Genomic DNA, 19,200 nt, shown 5'->3' with positions numbered 1-19,200 from the left:
GATGGGCCACAAGAAGCCCCAGCAGCTTCCTGTTAGCACTGCCAACCTCTGTGCCCAGGTTTTCAGCTGCCTCCTGTGGTCAGCCCACATGGCACCCCTCCTTGCCAGGCACCTTGCATTTTGGGGCGTCCCACGTCTGCAGGATGTGGGCCGTGCTGGCAGCCCTCCGTGGACTCTGTGCATTGCTTTTGCCTCGCCGCCGGTCACTTAACAGGCCTCCATCTCCTCTTCCTCATCTGCACGTTCGCTCAAGTCTCATTCTGTTTTCTTTTTCTTTTTTTTTTAATTATCTTTGTGGTATGGACATTTTTATCCCTTTACTCCATTTTGCAGGGCTTGGTGGATGAAGAGAATATAAATGGTAGTATTTAATTAAAAGACAATAATATAATACATTTCAAAACCTCTGAATGTTTAATGAAAACATTTTGTTTTCAGCACCACGCAAAGCATTTAGTCTTGGCACAAGCTTCACGAGATAGATCCTGTATTTATAGTATTTGTTAAGTTACAGAAAATTCAACCTATGCAGAAATACAAAAAGAAAAATCACGTAGCTATTTCGAAGTTACTCCACGTCAGTTAATTCCTTTGTTCATTTTCTTCCACTCTTTTTTAGTCTTTCGGTATGGTCTGACATAATTATAATTATCTCCTATTCATAATGTGGCACTTTCTGGTTGCTTAATTCTGCATCGTGTGTGTATTTCCAAACTGTTGCACGTCTTTCTAAGCCATGCGCTCATGCCTGGGTATGTATTCATTCATTCATTCATTCAATCTTCTCTGTCCCTACTCTCGGGTTGCTCACAACCTGGTGAGAACAAACAGGCAAGGACGGAGGGCTGGTAACAGGAGTTGTTCCTCCAGTTCACCGGCCCCTTCCTCTGTCCTTAGGCATTTGATTATTTATGAGTCTTCTCACTAAAAATATCACAGTGACTATCTTGGTACTGAAAACGCCTTCAAATCCAGATTCTTTTCTGGGGGCAGATCCTCCCGAGTGGAATTACTGAGTTTGAGAAATTTCTATCTTAAGACTCTAGATTTATATCACCAAACTAGTCTCAAACTGTTGTTGCTAGTTGCATCCTTACCAGCCGTGAATCATCACAATCACCAAAAAATTATTATTAAATTTATAGATAAAGAGTTCTTTGATGAGAAATACTTGCTGCTGAAGACATATACCAAAGCATACTCATCTCTGGGTGAATTTACAATACTTTCACTCTGTTTTTGCAAAGTATTTGATTACTGGGACTGGAATTACCTACAACAGAAATAAAAAGATGAGAGTATTGAACACCTCCTTCCTCAGCTTCCCAGTCTGTACATCTGAGGAGATATTTCCAAGGGCAGAGAGACCACGGTACTTTTAAATGTGTCTTTAACAGGAGTGATTTAAAGGCAGGAGAGATGTCAGAGATGACATCCTGTCTGTGCTTGGAGTCCCCAAATTGGCATCAAGAGTCTGGGCATGTTCCTTTGATGTGAATCAGAGAGAGGGCATCGTTCACCCTTCACAGTATTAATATGTCCATGGGAGATTCTGATGTGCATGTGTCACTGTGCATGTGTAAATACTCAACTTTGGGCATGTTCTACTCAAGGAGAAAAGGAAATATTTACTTAATATCTAACATCTACAAATTAGTTAATTTGTAGAAACCAGTCATAACATGGTCTTGGGTCTGAGGAGGGGATAGATAGTAGTTGTCACCACACAGCCAGGCTACAGGTCACACTACCCCCCAGCTGCCTTTCTAGATTGGTTCTATGGGCCTGATGCAAAGCAACGGAACTTTGCTTATTTTCAAATAAGGAGACTGAGATTAAAATGACTGAGCTAGGATCTGAACCCATACCTCTTGGGCCCTTCTCAAGGTCAGGTAAGGTTACTTGGTTGAGTTTCTGGAATGAATTGGCGAAGAAAGACTTTTGAGGCCAGACTTGTCGGGAGACCTAGTCCCTTGGCCTCATATCTCATATTCACATATGTGTATATGCACCCATTCAAAGTCTACTTCAAAGAAGAAATCTGATGCTTTGATTGGTCAGTAAGAATGGTGTGGAGATGCAGGTGAATTCTGAAATCTCACAGGCTTGTCTTGAGTACACAGTATGTGCTAAGTTTTACTCTTGACATCACATCTCAGCTTTTCTAGAGAAGACTTCTGATACACTAGCTTGTTTGAAGATAACAGGAGTTTATCAGAGAGATGAGTTTTAGAAAGTCTTTGCAAAGATAAGGATTTGCCCGTGCAAAGGCCCAGAGACATGAAACAGCAGGTGTATTGGGAAAGAGTTCAACATGGCAGGCAAGGGCTTCCTGTGGGGCAATGATAAAGATGGAGAAAGACTTTAACTCGAGTGTGGAGCCTGTGAAATAAATGTGCACTCTCAGAGTCTTCTAGCTGGAACTAGATCTTGGGAAGATCTCCTAGGGCAGTGAGTGAACAGAAATATGTCAGCAGGGCAGCTCCTGTGGCTCAAAAGGGTAGGGCGCTGGCCATATATGCCACAGGTGGTGGGTTCAAACCCAGCCCCAGCCAAAAAAAAAAAAAAAAATATGTCAGCAAACTAACTCTAGGGCAGGCAAGTATCGGATAGTGTGTAAAGAAAAACCAGATTATCTTTCATTTTAATTTAGCTCAATTCAAAGAATACATATAAGCCTGCCACTTTTTAAATAATTGATTATTAATTTTCACTCATGTTCCCAAATAGGCCCCATGCTGGTGTTTGGAGGTCTTGATCACAAAGATGGAGCTCAGAATCTAGTTAGGGGAGCAATTCAGGATAGTGGCCACTGCACAGTGGGGTCGTTTCTAGGCTCCAACGGGATCCTAGAAAAGGCTCCCCCAAATTCATGGCAGACAAGCAGGGAAAGGACCTCAAATGTACCAAGGCCCTACTGTGACTTGCAGGATGAATATGCATTTGGTGGATAGTTAAGAGGGGGTTGTCCTGGGCAGAGGTAGCTGCACAAGCTGAAGCAGAGAAACGCATCAGCCAGGAACACACGAGAACACGCACTCAGGTCGCGTTGAGGGACCAGCAGGGCAGGAGGGAGGCCAGTGGGCTCTGGAGCCAAAAGCTAGAGTCTTGCATCCTGTGAGTCCTTGAAGAACTTTAGGCGGTGGAAAAACAAGCCTTAAAACTATTCAAAAGCTTTCCCTTTGCTCTATGGTGGAGGCACCTTGGCAGATGGACAAGCTAGATTTTGCGAAAATGAGGACCTTGGATCATCTGTGTATAATGTACAATTGTACTCTCTGTGGGGAAAAATTGAATGTTTTTTAAAAATAAGGAGAAACGTAAAGATGTCATTTTCTTCATGAGAGAAAGGTCCAGCAAATTCACAGCAGATAGGCAGCAAAGTTCTGTTGCTTCTCATCGGACCCGTAGAACCAATCTAGAAAGGCTGCCAGTGGGTACTGTGACCTGTCTTCTCCAGCACTGGAGCCTGGCTGTGTGGCGACAACTACTGTCTGTCCCCTCCTCACACCCCAGCATGGGCTCTTCTGGGGCTTATTCCCAGGAGTTGACATTTAGCTTGCCACTCAGCATTTCAGAAAAACTTCTCTTATCAGTGCCCCTAAAGTAAATTTATTTTATTTTATTTTTATTTTTTGAGACAGAGTCATCATAGTTCACAGCAACCTCCAACTTTGGGGTTCAAGCAATCCTCTTGCCTCTGTTTTTTTTTAGTTAGTAGAGAAGAGGGTCTTGCTTTTGCTCAGGCTGGTCTCAAAGCAATCCACCTTCCTAGGAGTGCTAGGATTATAGGAGTGAGCCATAGCGCCTTTAGTACTGGGATTGGAAACCCGGGGAAAATACAGAATACAAGCCTGTATGCATTTTGAGAAACTTCAAAATTCCCTCTGGGGAAGTCCCCGCCCTTGGCTTTGAATCCCCAGGAGCATTGTGTCAGTAGACACAGCTGGGGAGGAGGCTGCAGCCGGAGGTGTGTGGCAGAGAGGGAGGGACACCACATCCACGTCTGTCTGTCTCAGTGCCTTGCTCCTAACCTCCCCCCGGGAGGAGCCACAGGGACAAAACCTGAATCCAGAGAGATGTAAATGGCAGTGGCTGCGTAAGCAGCCTTCTGGGCCCCGCTGTGGGAGGGAATCTGCTCTGTCCGTGCTGCCCCAGCGATTTGCTTTCTACTGTGTCAGTGGGTTGATGGAAATCACTTGATCTTTCTGCTACTGTTTCTCATCAAGCTGGAGACAAAGTCCCATAGTCTTAGAGGATGGCAGGAAGCGTGTGCACTGTCTAAGTGAGGGACGCAGTGTGGCCTCATGCTGCACACATGGCTTTGAAGCCATCTGCCTGGCTCACCAAGAACTTGGGCAAGATCGCTCGGCCTCTTGACGCCTGTTTGCCTCTGTAAATGAGAACAGGGGTGAAAGATGAGAAATATCAGTCTGGCAGGCTTGTGCGGGAGAGCAAATAAATCGCAGTGCTCAGCACAGTCTGCTGAGCAGAGGTCGTTGTCAGCAGCGATTCCTTGGTTGTAACCTGTCTCCATTCCCAGAGGAGGAGACTGAGGCAGAGGTACAATGTAGCAGCTCTCCCAGGTGGTAATCAGTTAAAGCAGAGCTATAAAATTAAGCATAGATAACATTTTTAGGTTTTAATAGATAAGTTATATTGAGGTAAAGAGTTTGCTAGTAGTTATATGCTTCTCCCTTTATTTTTAGTTGACACATACTAATTGCATATAATTGTAAGATACAGAGTGATACTTAAGTACAGTGTGAAAAGATTAAATCAGATCAATTAGCATATCCACCACCCAAATGTTTTATCATTTCCTTGTGTGGTGAATATTCAAAATCTTCTTTTCTAGATTTTTGGAAATAGACACTAAATCTGTGGTCCCCACATCCTGGGGGACAGATCGGTAGGTACTTGTTAGGAACTGGGCCACAGAGTAGAAGAGAAGCTGCAGGTGACAGCCACTCCACATCCCATCCCCACCTGACCTCCACATCCTGTCACAGCAGCAGTAGCATGAGATTCTCGTGGTTCTGAGAGCCCCCTGTGAACTGCACATGCCCGGGATCTGGCTTGGGGCTCCTGATGAGAATCTGATGTCTGAGGACCTGAGGTGACACTGAGGTGGTGATGCGAGTGCTGGGGAGCAGCTGCAAATACAGGATGGGACTGTCTGGTTGCAGGAAAACAAGCTCAGAGCTCCCCTGATTCCAGTCCATGGGAAATTGTCTTTCATGCAACCAGTTCCTGGTGCCAAAACGTTTGCGGACAATTGCTCTAAATTATTATTAACTGTTAACCGTATTTGTCCTTTGGTGAATGTGGAGCATAGGACTAGGAATTGTTCCTCCTATCTTACTGTAACTTTGCATTCATTATCCAGCCTCTCCTTCCCTCCCTCTCCCCTATCCAGTTATTAATGACCACATAAGGTAATATGTTTGAAAAATTCTTACTCATGGAAAGACTATGCCAATCACTCTGCTCAACACTTTACAACATTTAAGTTAAGCAAAGCAAGGCTGGCTGGTGTAGTCTTTCCCCCCATTGGTTGAAACCACCATCTAGTTAGCAGCTGCCATGCTCAGCAGGGGCAACTCCACTCCTAAGCTGGACCCCCATCTCCCAGGAACCATGTCACCTGGGTGACTGTCATTGCTGCATTTGGCATAGATGAGTGTGCTCTGGGCACAGCCTGACACCTGACAGAGTCTGGGTCTCTTCTCTGCCTCTCTGAGACCTGATAGAACCTGATAGAACTGGGGCTGCAGCAGTGGCAGATATCGGGAATTCTCAGGACAGTGGGGAAGTAAGGAAGTGAAAAAGCTTTACTGTTCTCCACTGATGCGGGAAGGAGCCGCCGGCAGTGAGGAGCTGCTGGTTTGAGGCTGAGTTACAGTTCCCTCTGCCTCAGCTGCCCTTCTCCCTGCTCACTTGCTTGTCCATTCAACAAAAATGTACTGAGCACTGACTCTGCCCAGGCACCAGGCACCAGGCACTGAGGTCCCAGCACTGAACACGTCCACTGAAGATTCCACTGGTGTGAGGGGTTGGCTTCACTGGCCTCCAAGTTTCCCTCTTTCTGTTTTTGTAATTGTGAGGATTGGCTCAGTGATGCTTCAGGGTGTGGTTTACCCTGCAGTTCTGGGGATGGCTCACCCGCAGGCAGGCAGCAGGAGCTCAGCAGAAGCTGAAGCTGTGACATGGAGAGACTTTGGCCCCGGCTGGTCAGTTCTCTCTTTGCTCTGGGTGTGACCTAAGCCAGCTTTTCTGAGCCTCACTTTCTTTAAGGTGTGATTTGTGATATTAGCTGCCTCTACAAGTTGAGATTTGGATAAAGTCATACTTATAAAATGCTCGGCACAATAAGCACAGCCCCGAGCTCACACAGCAAGTAGGCAATGAACAGCTCTAGTAAGCAGGACTGGAGAGGCACAGGACTCCTTAAGCAAGTTCCCTTCAGGCCTCTGCGGCCCTTGTCCGGCACCCGCCGTACTGCAGTCACTTTGTTCAGCTCACGTCAGTTCTCCACGTGCATCTGTGCCTCGGAATTTCTACAGTGCTGCTCAGCTGCCCAGGATCATGCACAGTACCTTAAGAAAGAGCAGTTCAGAAGCTCTGGGGAAACGCAATTCTCACACCATCTCCAGGGAGCTTCCATGTGTTTGGGGAGGTTAGTGGTGATGTCTCTTAGAGAGGAGTCAGAGTCGATCTGTGCCCTGAATTTCTCCCAAGAATTCTGCTGGCAATAAACTTAGTAATTTGTCATGAGGACATGGAGCATAAATCCAAGTTTGCTTTCATGGATGTGGTTTTTCTTAGTTAGAAATTTCCCTTCAAGTGTCTTTGAAATTAGTAGCATAAAAGATGGTAAACTCCCTAACACAAGCTCATAAACTCAGCAGATGCTGGACCATCATGACGTTTTTGAAGACCTCTGCCTGTGATGGGCATGCCACTTTGGAGCCACTTTACGAGGCTGCAGCTGAGTCACAAGCAGGAGGAGGCAGCTGTGGGGGGGTTGGGTGGGGATCTTTACCAGGCACGGGCTGCGATCTTGGCCCTGCTGTGTGGCACCTCTGAGTCTCCGTTCATTTCCCTGCAGAACAGAAATGCTGTGAGCTATGATTTTTGCAGCGCAAATGAAACTGTTTTATAAACTGAAGTGCACCTCCTAAAAATGAGATGTTATGAAATCAACTGCCAATTATTGTTTTCTATGGGACTAATTATTTCAACTAATTTATTCAATAATTATGGAGGTCTTATGGTATGTGAATAATAATAGCCTTAATCTTTATAGCTTAGAAAAAAAGAATTAGTGTCCCATTGCTTCCTAATTAATTAAGGAACTTAATTAACTAATCCATTCAATACAGACTTTAGATTGAGGCTGTTTATGAAGAAGTGATATTATTTTGCCTGTTTTGCACATAGTGGACACAATGCTAGCTATGACTATATTACTACTCCTGTTATTTTTATTTTATTGGCTATTAAAATAAGTCCTGGAAAGTTAATGAAAACTGAAGCAGAGTCTTTGATCTCAAGCAGCTTGTGATTTAACAGGGAGATAAAAATGTAAGTGGATTGTAATGCAGTATGTTAGGGAGCAGTCAACTTGTCTATGCTGGGAGAAGAACCAGGGAGATGATGGTGGAGGAGGCAGCCAACAGCAAAAGTGATATCTGAGTTGGGTTTTGGAGGATGATGAGTTCATCATGTGAATAATTAACCTCACTTTATAAGTGACTAGTGCTGTCACATTAATAGCCTAAAAGTCACACGACAAGGAAAGTTTTGATAGAGCTCTACCTGTGAGTCTGGGGTGGTAGGAGGTGGACTGGAGAGAGTGGGGCTGGAGAGGGAGGCAAGGAGGGGGCAGGTGGTCATGGGAGACTTTGGCACCATAGTTTTTTGGTATAAACCCAGACACTTTACATTTACCCCAGGGAGGGTATCTACTTAGAATGGTGGAATCCAAAATTTAGACTTGAAAGGGTCTTAATTCTGACTTTCCTTCTAGAATGTCCTTTCTAGATGGACATTTGGTCCACCTAAGCACCAATAAGGACAACACTTAGTGTTCTGAGTTGGGCAGCCCCATGGCTGGGGGTGCCAATTCCCAAGACAGAGGATGTAAGAGGAGAACCAGCTGATGAGAGTGGATGAGGAAGGAGGTGAGATTGCACGTTCAGCTTTCACCCCCTGGAGTGTGCGGGGCAGCTGTTTGGAGGTGTCCAGTGAGCAGGGAACACGTAAAGGCACAGAGCCTGGTCTGAAGGTCTACTTGACTGTGTTTGGAGATTACTGGCACATCAGTGGTATCAGAAGTTATGGGGACAGTGAGACCATCCATGGACAGTGAGTCGGATGTAAAGAGTAAAGGCAGGGACAGGCCCTCCAGGAACAGCAGAGGAGGAGGAGAAGCCAGAAGGAGCAACTGGAGAAATGGGACAAGCCCTGGGCACGTACGGTGTCATGAGGAGCCCTAGTCACATACGGTGTCATGGAACTCAGACAAGGAGACATGGTCAGCAATTTCAAGGAGGATGGAGACTGTAGATGTTCACTGGTTTAGTCATGAAGAGCCCTTTGCAAATTTAGTGGGATGAAGAGGGAAGTGTATCAATTTGAGAAAGAGGAAACTACAAACTATTCTTGAGCATCTTGGCTATGAAGAGACGGAGAACAAGATCAGCAGCTAAGCAAAGAATTGTGGGGCATTAGTGGGAGTCATGCTTAGGTCATGGGCCACCCATGATAATGAATTAAAGTATGCCTCTCCATACATACCAAATTTTGCCTATATTTTCAGGGAAATGAGTCATCTGAAACCCACACCCCCAAGTTAAAAAACTCTTGAGTATTTCTTAAATCTTAAATCTTGTTTTATAATGGAGGATATTTGAGCATTATGTAAAGAGTGGCATGATTGTCAAGGAATAGGCTGAAAAGCCAAGTGGGGGGAAGTGGGGCTGGGGGTGAAGGGCTAGATAGGTGCCCCGAAGGGAGTGGGGGATGGGCTGCAGCACAGGTGGAGGACTGGCTTACGACAACTATCCCGCCTCTGTCTTAGGGCAGATTGGGAGAAATAAAGAGGAAAAGATGCCATGGCTTACAAAGGGGAGTTGAGATAATAGACCAACAAGAGGGCTTGGTTGGATCCTAAGCCTGTGAGGATAGCTGAAAGGGAGGGGGTAAGACAGCAGAAATCAGAGTGAAATTAAAGAGCTGGTTTCAGTGGCCCCATTTGTGAAGGTGCTATAAAGGAGGGCATTGCAAGTGGAGCTTAGAAAAACTGAGACTTACACGGTGATGGAGTTCAATGCCATGGTAGAGTTTGGGGGTGTGATCCTGGATTCTTGGCTGGAGCAGATTGAAAATGAAGGTCTCAGAGTACTGAATGGGCTTCTACCTTCCTCAGAGATCATAAAGCCAGCCAGATTTTAGCAGGTGTTGGAGAGGCAATGACATGGAGGAGTGTGGGCAGTATGACCAGGAATTCTTAGTTGAGATGTGAGAAGGACTAGAAGATTCCATAGCTGAGGGCGGGGGGAGGGGGGTTCCAGGGACCAGGGCTGTGCCTCAGAATGAAGGTGGGGGATGGTGGTCATGGTAAGGACCCTTATTTCCAGGACACAGCAGATCGGAGGAAGAGGGGACCGGATTTGAGAGATGGGACAAGAGGCTGAACCAGAGTGAGAAAGGACTAGAGGTGCAGAGGGGACAGGAGACTGATACTCTGCTTTCTTTCTTTCTTTTATTTTTATTTCTTTTAAACCTGAATCGATATATAAAGACCTTCTGCTTTTGACGGGAGGTGGTGGGTGGTATATGGTTGCCAGCCTTTCATTCTACCAAATAAGAATAATTTAAAAACAAAACAAGTGAGACTTTCTCCTCACCACTGTTTTGTAAAAGGACTTTTACACCCTGGGTTAGAAAAGACAACTGTCAACATGTCATAAAACCACAGTATTTTGCCCTCCAGATGGCACCATGCACACTGCTCCTTTTTCTTGGTAAAAGCTCTACAGCTCTCTGTCACATTGCCTATAGGATTTTTGGTTCCCAGATGTGGACACTTGACCCATCACAGTGCATAATAACTGAACTCATGATCCTCTTCGACCTCTGCCCTCTGGACTAGGGATCAGCAAACAGCCCACAGCCTGCTTTTGCATAGCCCATGAGCTGAGAATGATACTTCTAAAATGGTGTGTGCCCAAATTTCCCCCTCTTTTGAGGACATGAGTTGTGTTAGGTCAGGGCCCACCCTAATGACCCCATTTCACTTGATTACCTCTGCGAAGACCCTATCTCCAAATAAGGTCACATTCTGAGGTCCTGGGGATTAGGATTCCAGAATGTGAATTTTGGAGGACCCAATTCTACCCTGCCACTGTCACTCCTCTGCTGGGCACTGGGATACAGAGCTAAAGGGGAAAGGATGCTCCCTGGAGAGGTCTTTGGAGGCTGAATAGAGGTCCATATGTCTGGGTATTTTTTTAATGTCATGAATGTTAACAGAGGCTGGTGGTGTCTGTTGCAAGTGAAAGAAATTCCCCTCTGGAGAAATGTGAAACCAACAGGCAGCTCTTGTCCCGTTTTCATCTTTCAAGTGACCACAAAATAACAAGTGTGTCTTTATTTTTCTTCTTCTTTTTTTTTTTTTCTGTTATCAAAGGAACATCTAGTTTTTCACGAGTGCTATCAAGGGCAAAAATAGCCCTGGATGACGTGGTTCTCACTTGAAAGATGGTGTCTGGTGAGAAACCAGGATGTCTGTGCGCTGATTCTGTCCCATGATGACAGGCGCGTACCACCCGCGGGCTTTTCCCTCCGGTGAGCCGGTTGTGGTCACACTGGCAAACTGTGCAAACAGTGTCGTGCTCGTTCTGTTCTGCCTATCCTGGGGGTCACAGAGGTTTGCTTTGACCCAAAAGGTTTTTCCTCTCCAGAAGGCTTCAACAGTTTACTGTTTAGTGCCGCCAGCCTGTGCGGGCACAGAAGCCACCTCTGCATTTCCTCCAGCTCTTCCATGCTCAGGAGCCATCATTTTGACTAGTGCTAAGGTTCAGGAAGGAATTCTTTTTGGTCCTGATTGTGAGAAGCATAGCAAGGACCCCGTATGCTTCTGGATGCCTCTAAGGCTTAGAGCTTATGCTCATTATTGTTTTTAATGTTGGTGATTCTCAAGAAAATTATGATATTTTCATTAAAAAATGGGTTTGCATAGGTGTGGTCCCCCTACCAACCCTCCCTCTATCGACCCACCACCCTCCCTTACTTCCCCCCACCCCCCAAAATGGGTTTGCACTTACTTGAACATTGTGGACCATGTCAGGCATCTGCTACTGATTTGACATTTCTACCCTGGGAGCTGATACAAAAGTCCAGAAACTTCTCTTAGGTCACCCAGCTGGCAGTGGCAGTGGCCTGTATTAACACATCTCTATAGTTATGTGAAATTTTTTTGTGGCCATTTTTAACAATTGAAAATACTCTAAACTTTGAAGTCAAACATTTTCTTCTTTACCTTATGGCTGAAAAGAAAGGAAGAAAGGAAGAAATAGAAAAAATAAGAGAAAAAAGGAAGGATGGAAGAAGGAAGGAGGGGAAGGAAGGAAGGAGGGAAGAAGGGGCAGGGAAGGAAGAGGAATTAAAAACGGTTATACATCAATGAAAAGTTTCAGACATATTTTAGTCTAGCTCTGTCTTACTACTTCTTATACACTAAAAAAAGGAATCAGTGTGAAATGATTAAACCAGTCTAGTCAGCATGTTCATCATTTCAAATGCTTTTCATTCTTTTATGGTGAGAGCATTTGAAAATCATTCTCTTAGCAACTTGAAATATGCAATTAACTGTGGTTACCATGCTGTGCATAGATCTCCAAGACCTTATTTCTCTGCATCCTATAAGTTTATTATAAGATCACATTGTACTCCATTAGTGTATATAATTTGTCAATTAACAATAGCAAACAAAAGAGATACAATGTTTTTTGGAAGGGAATAGCAGTGCTCCCCATGTCGCCCAGAGGCCCTACCCTGCCCAGGTTGTAGGTCACACCACCCCCGCTGCTGCTTCCTACTCCTGGACCCTCCCTACCCTCTGCCCATCATCCTGGCAACTCTGGGATATAATGCCAGAGTTTCAGACCCTGAATTGCTGCCTTTTTACTGTGTGGTCTTAGGCAAGTCGGTGGCCCCTCTGAACCTTACTTTTATCTTTTGTAAAGTAGAGACAATCTTGTTCATTTCAGTAGAGTATCATTATGTGGTGTCAAATGAACTGATAGGAATTTTTAAGCACTCAGGCCGGCACCAATGGTGGTAACACTTGTCACTAGTCACAGAGAAAAGGGGCTGTGTGACATGGGTGAGTCTCTCTTCCCTTCAGGACCATCGTTTCCTCACTGCTAAATGAAAGGGCAGGATCTCTTCCCTCCAAGGTCTTAGGATCTGGCAGTGTGCTGCTTCAGACTCAGTGAAAGAATCCCTAAGACCGTTGGCCACCACAGTGTGGGCCTGGCTACTAAGGGGCACATTTGTGCCAGGCTCATCTGTCAATCACAACCTCATCAAGGAGGTCCCAGACCATAGTGTGGCAGAGGGGGAAGAGCATAGTCTCTGTACCATACTGGTGGGGTCTTAGGCTGGCTCTGTCCTGGACCTAGTAGAGGGTGCCTCTGTGACCTTGGGGAGTCACTCTGTGACCTTGAGAGGGCTTCTCTATAACCTTAGGAGGGACCTATGTAACCTTAGGAGGTGTCTCTGTGACCTTGGGGAAGACCCTGGAACTTTTCCTCCTGGGTCTCAGTGTCCCATCTGCTATAAGGAGGATTTATGTGGGCTAACTTAAGTAACCTAAGTGGAGGCTCTCCATGCAGTTGGAGACCTCACCAGGCAAGTTAGGCTGACTGCAGGTATGGTTGGTGCTCTGGAGGACTTCGGTGGTACATGCCTAAACCAGCGTTGAATGTCAGAACAGTCATCCCGACAGCAGTGTGAGAAGGGCCTAGAGACAGGGAGGGCGGCAGGTTTACCCGGTGCTTCCCTTGTGCTGGCTTATTCATTCCTGATCACAACTTGGAGAGAGGAAACTGAGGCTCAGGGAGGGGGAGGTCACACAAGAGAGTCATGCTGAATGGTGCATGTCTCATTGGTGACACTCAGAGCCCATCGGGAGTTTCAGCTGCTGGGTTGTTCAACCCTTTGTCTGGTTTCTGGCAATGTAAAGGGACCCCTGCATCGTTCTCTAACCAGCCGTTGGGGTTGTTCCCACAGGGTTGCTGGGGATGTTCCTACAGGGCTGTGTGGTCTAGCACAGCAAGGGTGCCTGCCAGCGGGTACTCAGGGGACATCTGCTTTCACCAGTAGAACAGCCACTGTGGAGGAGCCAATCTTTCCTGTCTTCCTCTCTGGTCACCTCTTCCTTCTGCTCCAACTTGTTTCTGCTCTGGGGGAAAAGAACTAGTTTCCTAAGGCCACTGAATAGTTGTTGAATGAACAGGTTAATTAAAGAACAAACACACAGTTAAGTTAATTAACAGGGAGGATCCTCTAACTAGGGCTGGCCTAAGGCTGTCCCTGCTGGATCTGGAATATAGTTTTGGTCCCATGTTCAGAGTAGCCACACAGCAAGGAGCCCAAGTTTCATCCACATCTGTGTTTCATTGGTGATGAATTTAGGACAGTGTCCCATTAGAAAATATAAGCACACAAATCAATACCTTTCTTTTATACCAACAAGAACCATTTTGAAAATAAAATTTAAAAATCCCATTCCATTCTTAATGGCATCAGATATTAAGCATAACAAAATTCTAATTAAATAATATTTTTTCAAATTAATGTTTCACTTTTAAATCATTCTAAGAAATAACCCAGAGAAACCTTCCTAAAGCTTGACAGATGGTTTTAAATTTTGAAACAAATAGGGAAGAAGATAATATGGAAAAAAATTTACCTTTAGCTAATAAAATATTAACATATTATGAAGCAAATGTAGTTAAGCAATAGGAGGGCAGGGCCAAGATCTACAAAGAGATAAATGTAAAAGAAGCCATACCCACCCCCAAAAAATGCATTTACATATTAATATTTAATATATGATAAGCACACATTTCATATGCAAGGGAAGAAAATATCTTTTAGTAAATGACACTGACATTGCAATCTGTAAGCTATTTTTAAAATAAATAAAAAATAAAATGAAGATGAATCAATAAACCATTGACTCATACTGTGGGTGAGCTTGAAACTTCTACCTCCTTCAGCAGGAGAAGAGGTCAGCATTGCGATAGCCCTGGGCTCTGGTCCAACGGATCTGGCTCCTGCCCTAGATAGTGCTACATTTAATTGGCCAGATTAATGCGGCTAAGCCAATTGGCTAAGCAAAAGGGTGTGTTACTGGATCACCTGCTTCCTTATCTGTGAAACTTGAATAGTTACAGTGCCTACTTCATGGGTTATCAGGAATATTAAATGCAACTGTGTTGCCAGTTCCTGGCAGATAGTAAACTCTCACAAAATGCTACCGAGATCCCTGGATTTCATGCTTTTGCATCCACAGAGTTTGTTCTCAGAATTTTCACAAGATGCATATGTGGCCCCCCCCCATATTGGAGTGATAGCAGTGGTTCATCCAGGGGGTTTGGGCAGCCAGGGAAGAGGTGGGTGCAGGCATGGCAGGGACTTGGCTGCAGGCCCTGGAGTGGCGCCAGAGAAGCTGGCTTTCACTGAGGATGAAATTCGCTCTTCAATTACAGTGTTCACCTCTACACTTCAGCCTAAACATGGAATGTGGCCAAGGCTTCCATTTTAAGGCCATAATTGGCAAGTTTGGTCCTGAAAGCCCATCATAACTCTTCTCTAAAATTGCAGTGTACTCACCCTCTAAAACTATGCAGCTCAGTTTGGTCATGTTGCAAAAATGCCATTTGTAGTGACCATGAAAATAGCAACATGTGGAGGGTGTTTCAGAACTCAAAAATCCAACATTTCTTGTAATTAAGTCGGGTCCCAAGTTGGAAAAGACACAGCACTTGGTTCAGAGGATGGAGCCCACTGCTTCGGGACAGAGTGTGGGGTTTGCCTTCCTCTGGCTGACCCTATGTTAAATCTGATTGCATTATTTTGTAACTTCTCTATATGAATCTTTTCTCTCTCTTTTTCCTTTTTTTTTAAATAAAAAAAGAAATAGTGACATACAGTGGATGGCATGCTGTGTCTCACCCCCCAGCCCCAAATGTGTATGTTAAAGCCCAAAACCCCCAGTAGGAAGGTACTAGGAAATGGTGCCTTAGGGAGGTGATTAGGTCATGAGGGTGATGCCTCAGTTATGGGATTAGTGCCCTTCTGAGAAGAGACATGTCTGGGCTTGTCTCTCTGTGCTCTGGGCCCTATGAAGGTGAGGCAGGGAAGTAGTTGTCTATAAAACAGAAAGGGGGGGCCAAGAACCCAACTGCACTGCCTCCATGATTTCAAACTCCCAGCATCCAGAACTGTGAAAAATATGTATTTGTTATTTAGGACTCCACTCTGTAATGTCTCATTGTTGCAGCCAAGACATGGAGGTAGGTAGTTTTGTTGTTTTATTTACCCTGCTAATTTTAGTGCTGACTCCACAAGTGTTCTGGATGTCAAAGATGGGTTTAAAGTAAAAATTATAAGCTTCTTCATATAGCCAAGAGCATGGTGCTATTAAAGGCAGAGTTCTCTTCTCCCCTGGGGATGATGTTCTGGAAGGGTGCTCAGCTATGCTGGCAATTATGAAAACAACCTTGATCTATAGCCAAGAGGGCTGATCTATTCTGGCCCGGTCACTTCCCAGCTCCTCCTTCTTTGTAAAGTCACATAACCTCTCTAAGCTTCTGACTCCTCATTTGTGGAGAAGGCACTATAGCCCCTGGTCCACTCCTCCTGTGGGTACTGTAGGAAGAAAAGCTCATAATGGAGTGAACACACTTTGTAAACTGTAAAATGCTGCACCTCAGATCACCATTGTGTTCCACTAACACAAGGTTAATGCTCACAAATGTTTATTAAAAGGGTATACTACAGCGGTCTACTGGGTGAAAAAAAGGAAAGACAAAAGCAAAAAATAAATAGAGAAAGAGAGAGATTGATTCTCCATAATTGTTAGTAATGGCCTCACTAAACATCTTTTTAGGGTATTCTAGAGTTAGCACATTTGAATGGCTATGGAAGCCTATGTTGGGGCAAAACATTTGGACTTTTTAATGGACAGTATAATACAGACCCTGACCACTGCTCAGGATCAGCTCTGTCCTCAAAGGGACACCCAGCCTGGCTCCAGCCATGGCCTTTGCACCAAATGGGATGCATCACAACAGACCTGTGCACCTCTGCTCAAGCTGTGCTCCCTCTCTGGTGTGGAGATATTCATGTCCTGTGCACGGGACTGGGAGAGAGACCAGACAGCAAGCAGTGGGAGGACATAGGCTTCTTAGTAGCAAGCCAGTCTTGTTCCAGCACTTAGGGCCAGTGAACTCTCAGGCAAGTCATTTTAATCTCTCTGTGTCTCATTTTCTTCATCTTTAAAAGAGGACATCTTAGCTGGGGTTTTCTAGGAAATGAACTTGGGGGATGGAGATTTGCATGCAATAAGTTTCACACAGGCTGCTCTTGGGATCAGCACCTGTAAGGAAGTGAGGGGCACAGGAAGAAGAACTCTGATGCAAATTAAACAGTGGCCCCCATCGCTTCTCGGCCTTTTGGCTAAGATCAAGTGTAAACAACGGCCCCACTTATCCACCAGTGAGCTTTGGAGCTGAGCTATCCCTTTGGAGTTGTACCATCCTGAAACCAAGGGGTTGAGCCTTTGTCTACCCACATAGACTAGTTTGGGGATACAGGCTATCCTTGGGAAGGGGAGGCAACTCTCTTAGGACAAGGGAAATTCCTGGAGAAGGGCTCATCTGGGAGCCACACGCTGCCAACCTCCCAGCAGTTGGGGAAATGAGAGCCTTGGTCTTACAGGGAGGCCTGGACAACACACCACAGCATCCACTAGGGAGAACAACAGGCTTGGGGAGGATCAAAGGATACAGTGTCTGTGAGACCTCAGCACAGTACCCCATGATAAACCTGAGAAGTTCGGTATCATTGTTATCACCTAGTATTGTTCTATTGCTCTGTAACAACTTCATCTGGATATTTTCTTATCTTGACTTCTCTGCCATTTTACTATGAGCTTTTTGATATAAATACTCATGCTTTTTGTTTTGTCTTCAAATTTTGTGTTCCTAGGTTTGAGCACAGAGCTTGGCTCATAAATGATAAAGAATTGTAGAATGGAAAGGCAGATAAAGGCATAGGGTCACACGAGAATGTAACCACAGGGGTATGCCTCTGAGGCTAGCTTTGGGGACACTGGAGAGTGTTCTGCTGTCTTCGTTATGCACCAGGTGATAATTGTGTGTGACTGTCCCCTGCTTTCTGTCCTAGTCTCTCTGGACTTGTGGCAGCCCCTGGCCCTTTCTTCAGTAGTTGTTGATCCATCCATCAAGAACTTTGATGTTATGCACATCAGCACTGCTGCCATCAGCAACTTTTCTGCTGCCCAAGACCTCTGCTTGTTAGGTAAGAAGGATTTCCACTTCCCAGATAGGGTGGGACAGTGCCTCACACAAGTGCCACTCAAGACTCTGACCTCAGAGAAACACATGGGACCCCAAGAGAAGCTGGGAGTGCCTGGAAAGAAGAAATTAAGCTAGAAGAGAAAACCTGGGTGGGGTCTCCTCATCTCCTTCCCTCCTCCCCCCAGGGGACCCTGCGGTCAATGTCTCCAAGAGTAGATATGCCAGCCAGGAAAGGGGGGCCACAAAACCTGGCCAGAGGAAGATCAGAAGGATTTAGTAAGGTTAGTGTGAGGCAGAAGAGATGCATGGAAGCCCTGAGGGCTGTCTGCAGATAACAGGTGGGCCACTGTGGTGAGAAGGAAGTACATTTGTTCTGGCTGGGCTTATGGGGCAAAGCTAAGACCTATGAGTAAAACTAAAATTTCAAGAGACATTTTTTCAGTGCAATTTAAAGAACTTTCAAATAGGCAAATCTGTTCACAGATGCGTAATTCCTTTAAAGAGTTTCCAGTCATTAGTGATATTTAAACAAAAGCTAGGCAACAACTCGATAGGAATGTTCTACAAAGACTTTTAGTTTCTGAAAGAGGCCCAGACCAGATAACATTTACACCTCTCCAAGATTCTGAACCCCTCTGAAATCTTGTGAATTCCATGACTCTCTTTTTCTACAAGTTTAGATAATAATATGCACAAAGCTATGCTTATCTTGCAGAGTGGGTCACCATGTGCAGATGTACAAATTGGGCACTGCACAACTCTGGGTGGTACCATTCACACAGATTGAGATATGAAAGGAGCCTTTAGACTGTGTACAACTTGCCCTATCAAATATAATATAACTATTTTCAGAGCTGTTCTTAAACATGAAATAGTTTAAATTGTCTAATGCAGAACCTGGTATGCATGGGGAAAGGCCTGGTTCCTTGCAGAACATGGTGGGTGTGATGCTGGTTGGAGAGGCCTTTGAGGGGGGCAGAGGGAGATAAGCCTAAACAGTAAGACAGGGGCTGGAGAGCCTTTTCTATTTTTACTTAATCCTTAAGCCTGTGGAGAGCCATGGAAGTATTTTAATCGTGGGAATAGCAAGAGCACATTTGTGAGCTAATAAACATAAAACCTGAGTGTCATGTGAAAATTGACTGATGGAAAGGTTGGTTGCTCACTGCCATCATTTTATTCCCATCCTCTGGTACAGCACCTAGAATTTGTGGTAGCTTACTCAAATAAGTGATTACATAATACAAGGTTGGGTGGATGAAAGGGTTGATGGATGCAAGGATTCACAGATATATGATTAGATGGAAGGACAGATGATGATGCATTCATGGATGGATAGACAGACTGGAGGATGAATGATCAGATGAAACAATGGATGGTGATGCATGGATGGATGGATAGATGGAAGATAAATGGATAGATGGACTGATGGATGCATGATTAGATGGAAGGATGATAATGATGTGTGGATGGTTGGATGGATGGATGGAAGATGAATGGATAGATGGATTGATGAATGCATGTTAGACTGAAGGATTGATGATGCATGGATGAATGGATAGATGGAAGATGAATGGAT

The 19,200-nt window shown here is 44.9% G+C and overlaps 1 protein-coding gene across 1 annotated transcript in view; it reads left to right on the top strand.

Moving 5' to 3' along the window:
* Positions 1–19,200, top strand: part of TG (thyroglobulin) — a 232,735-nt gene that overhangs the window by 100,994 nt on the left and 112,541 nt on the right. Inside the window, exon 36 of the mRNA XM_003792866.3 lies at positions 17,488–17,622. Within this exon, the coding sequence (XP_003792914.1) occupies positions 17,488–17,622 (135 nt within the window). The remainder of the gene's footprint in view (positions 1–17,487; positions 17,623–19,200) is intronic.

This window comes from Otolemur garnettii, unplaced genomic scaffold (genome assembly GCF_000181295.1).
Source record: "Otolemur garnettii isolate 467f Iridium unplaced genomic scaffold, OtoGar3 scaffold00062, whole genome shotgun sequence".
Classification (NCBI taxonomy): Eukaryota; Metazoa; Chordata; class Mammalia; order Primates; family Galagidae; genus Otolemur; species Otolemur garnettii.
The sequence above is the reverse complement of the archived record's forward strand: the minus strand, read 5'-3'. Positions and strand labels throughout refer to the sequence as shown.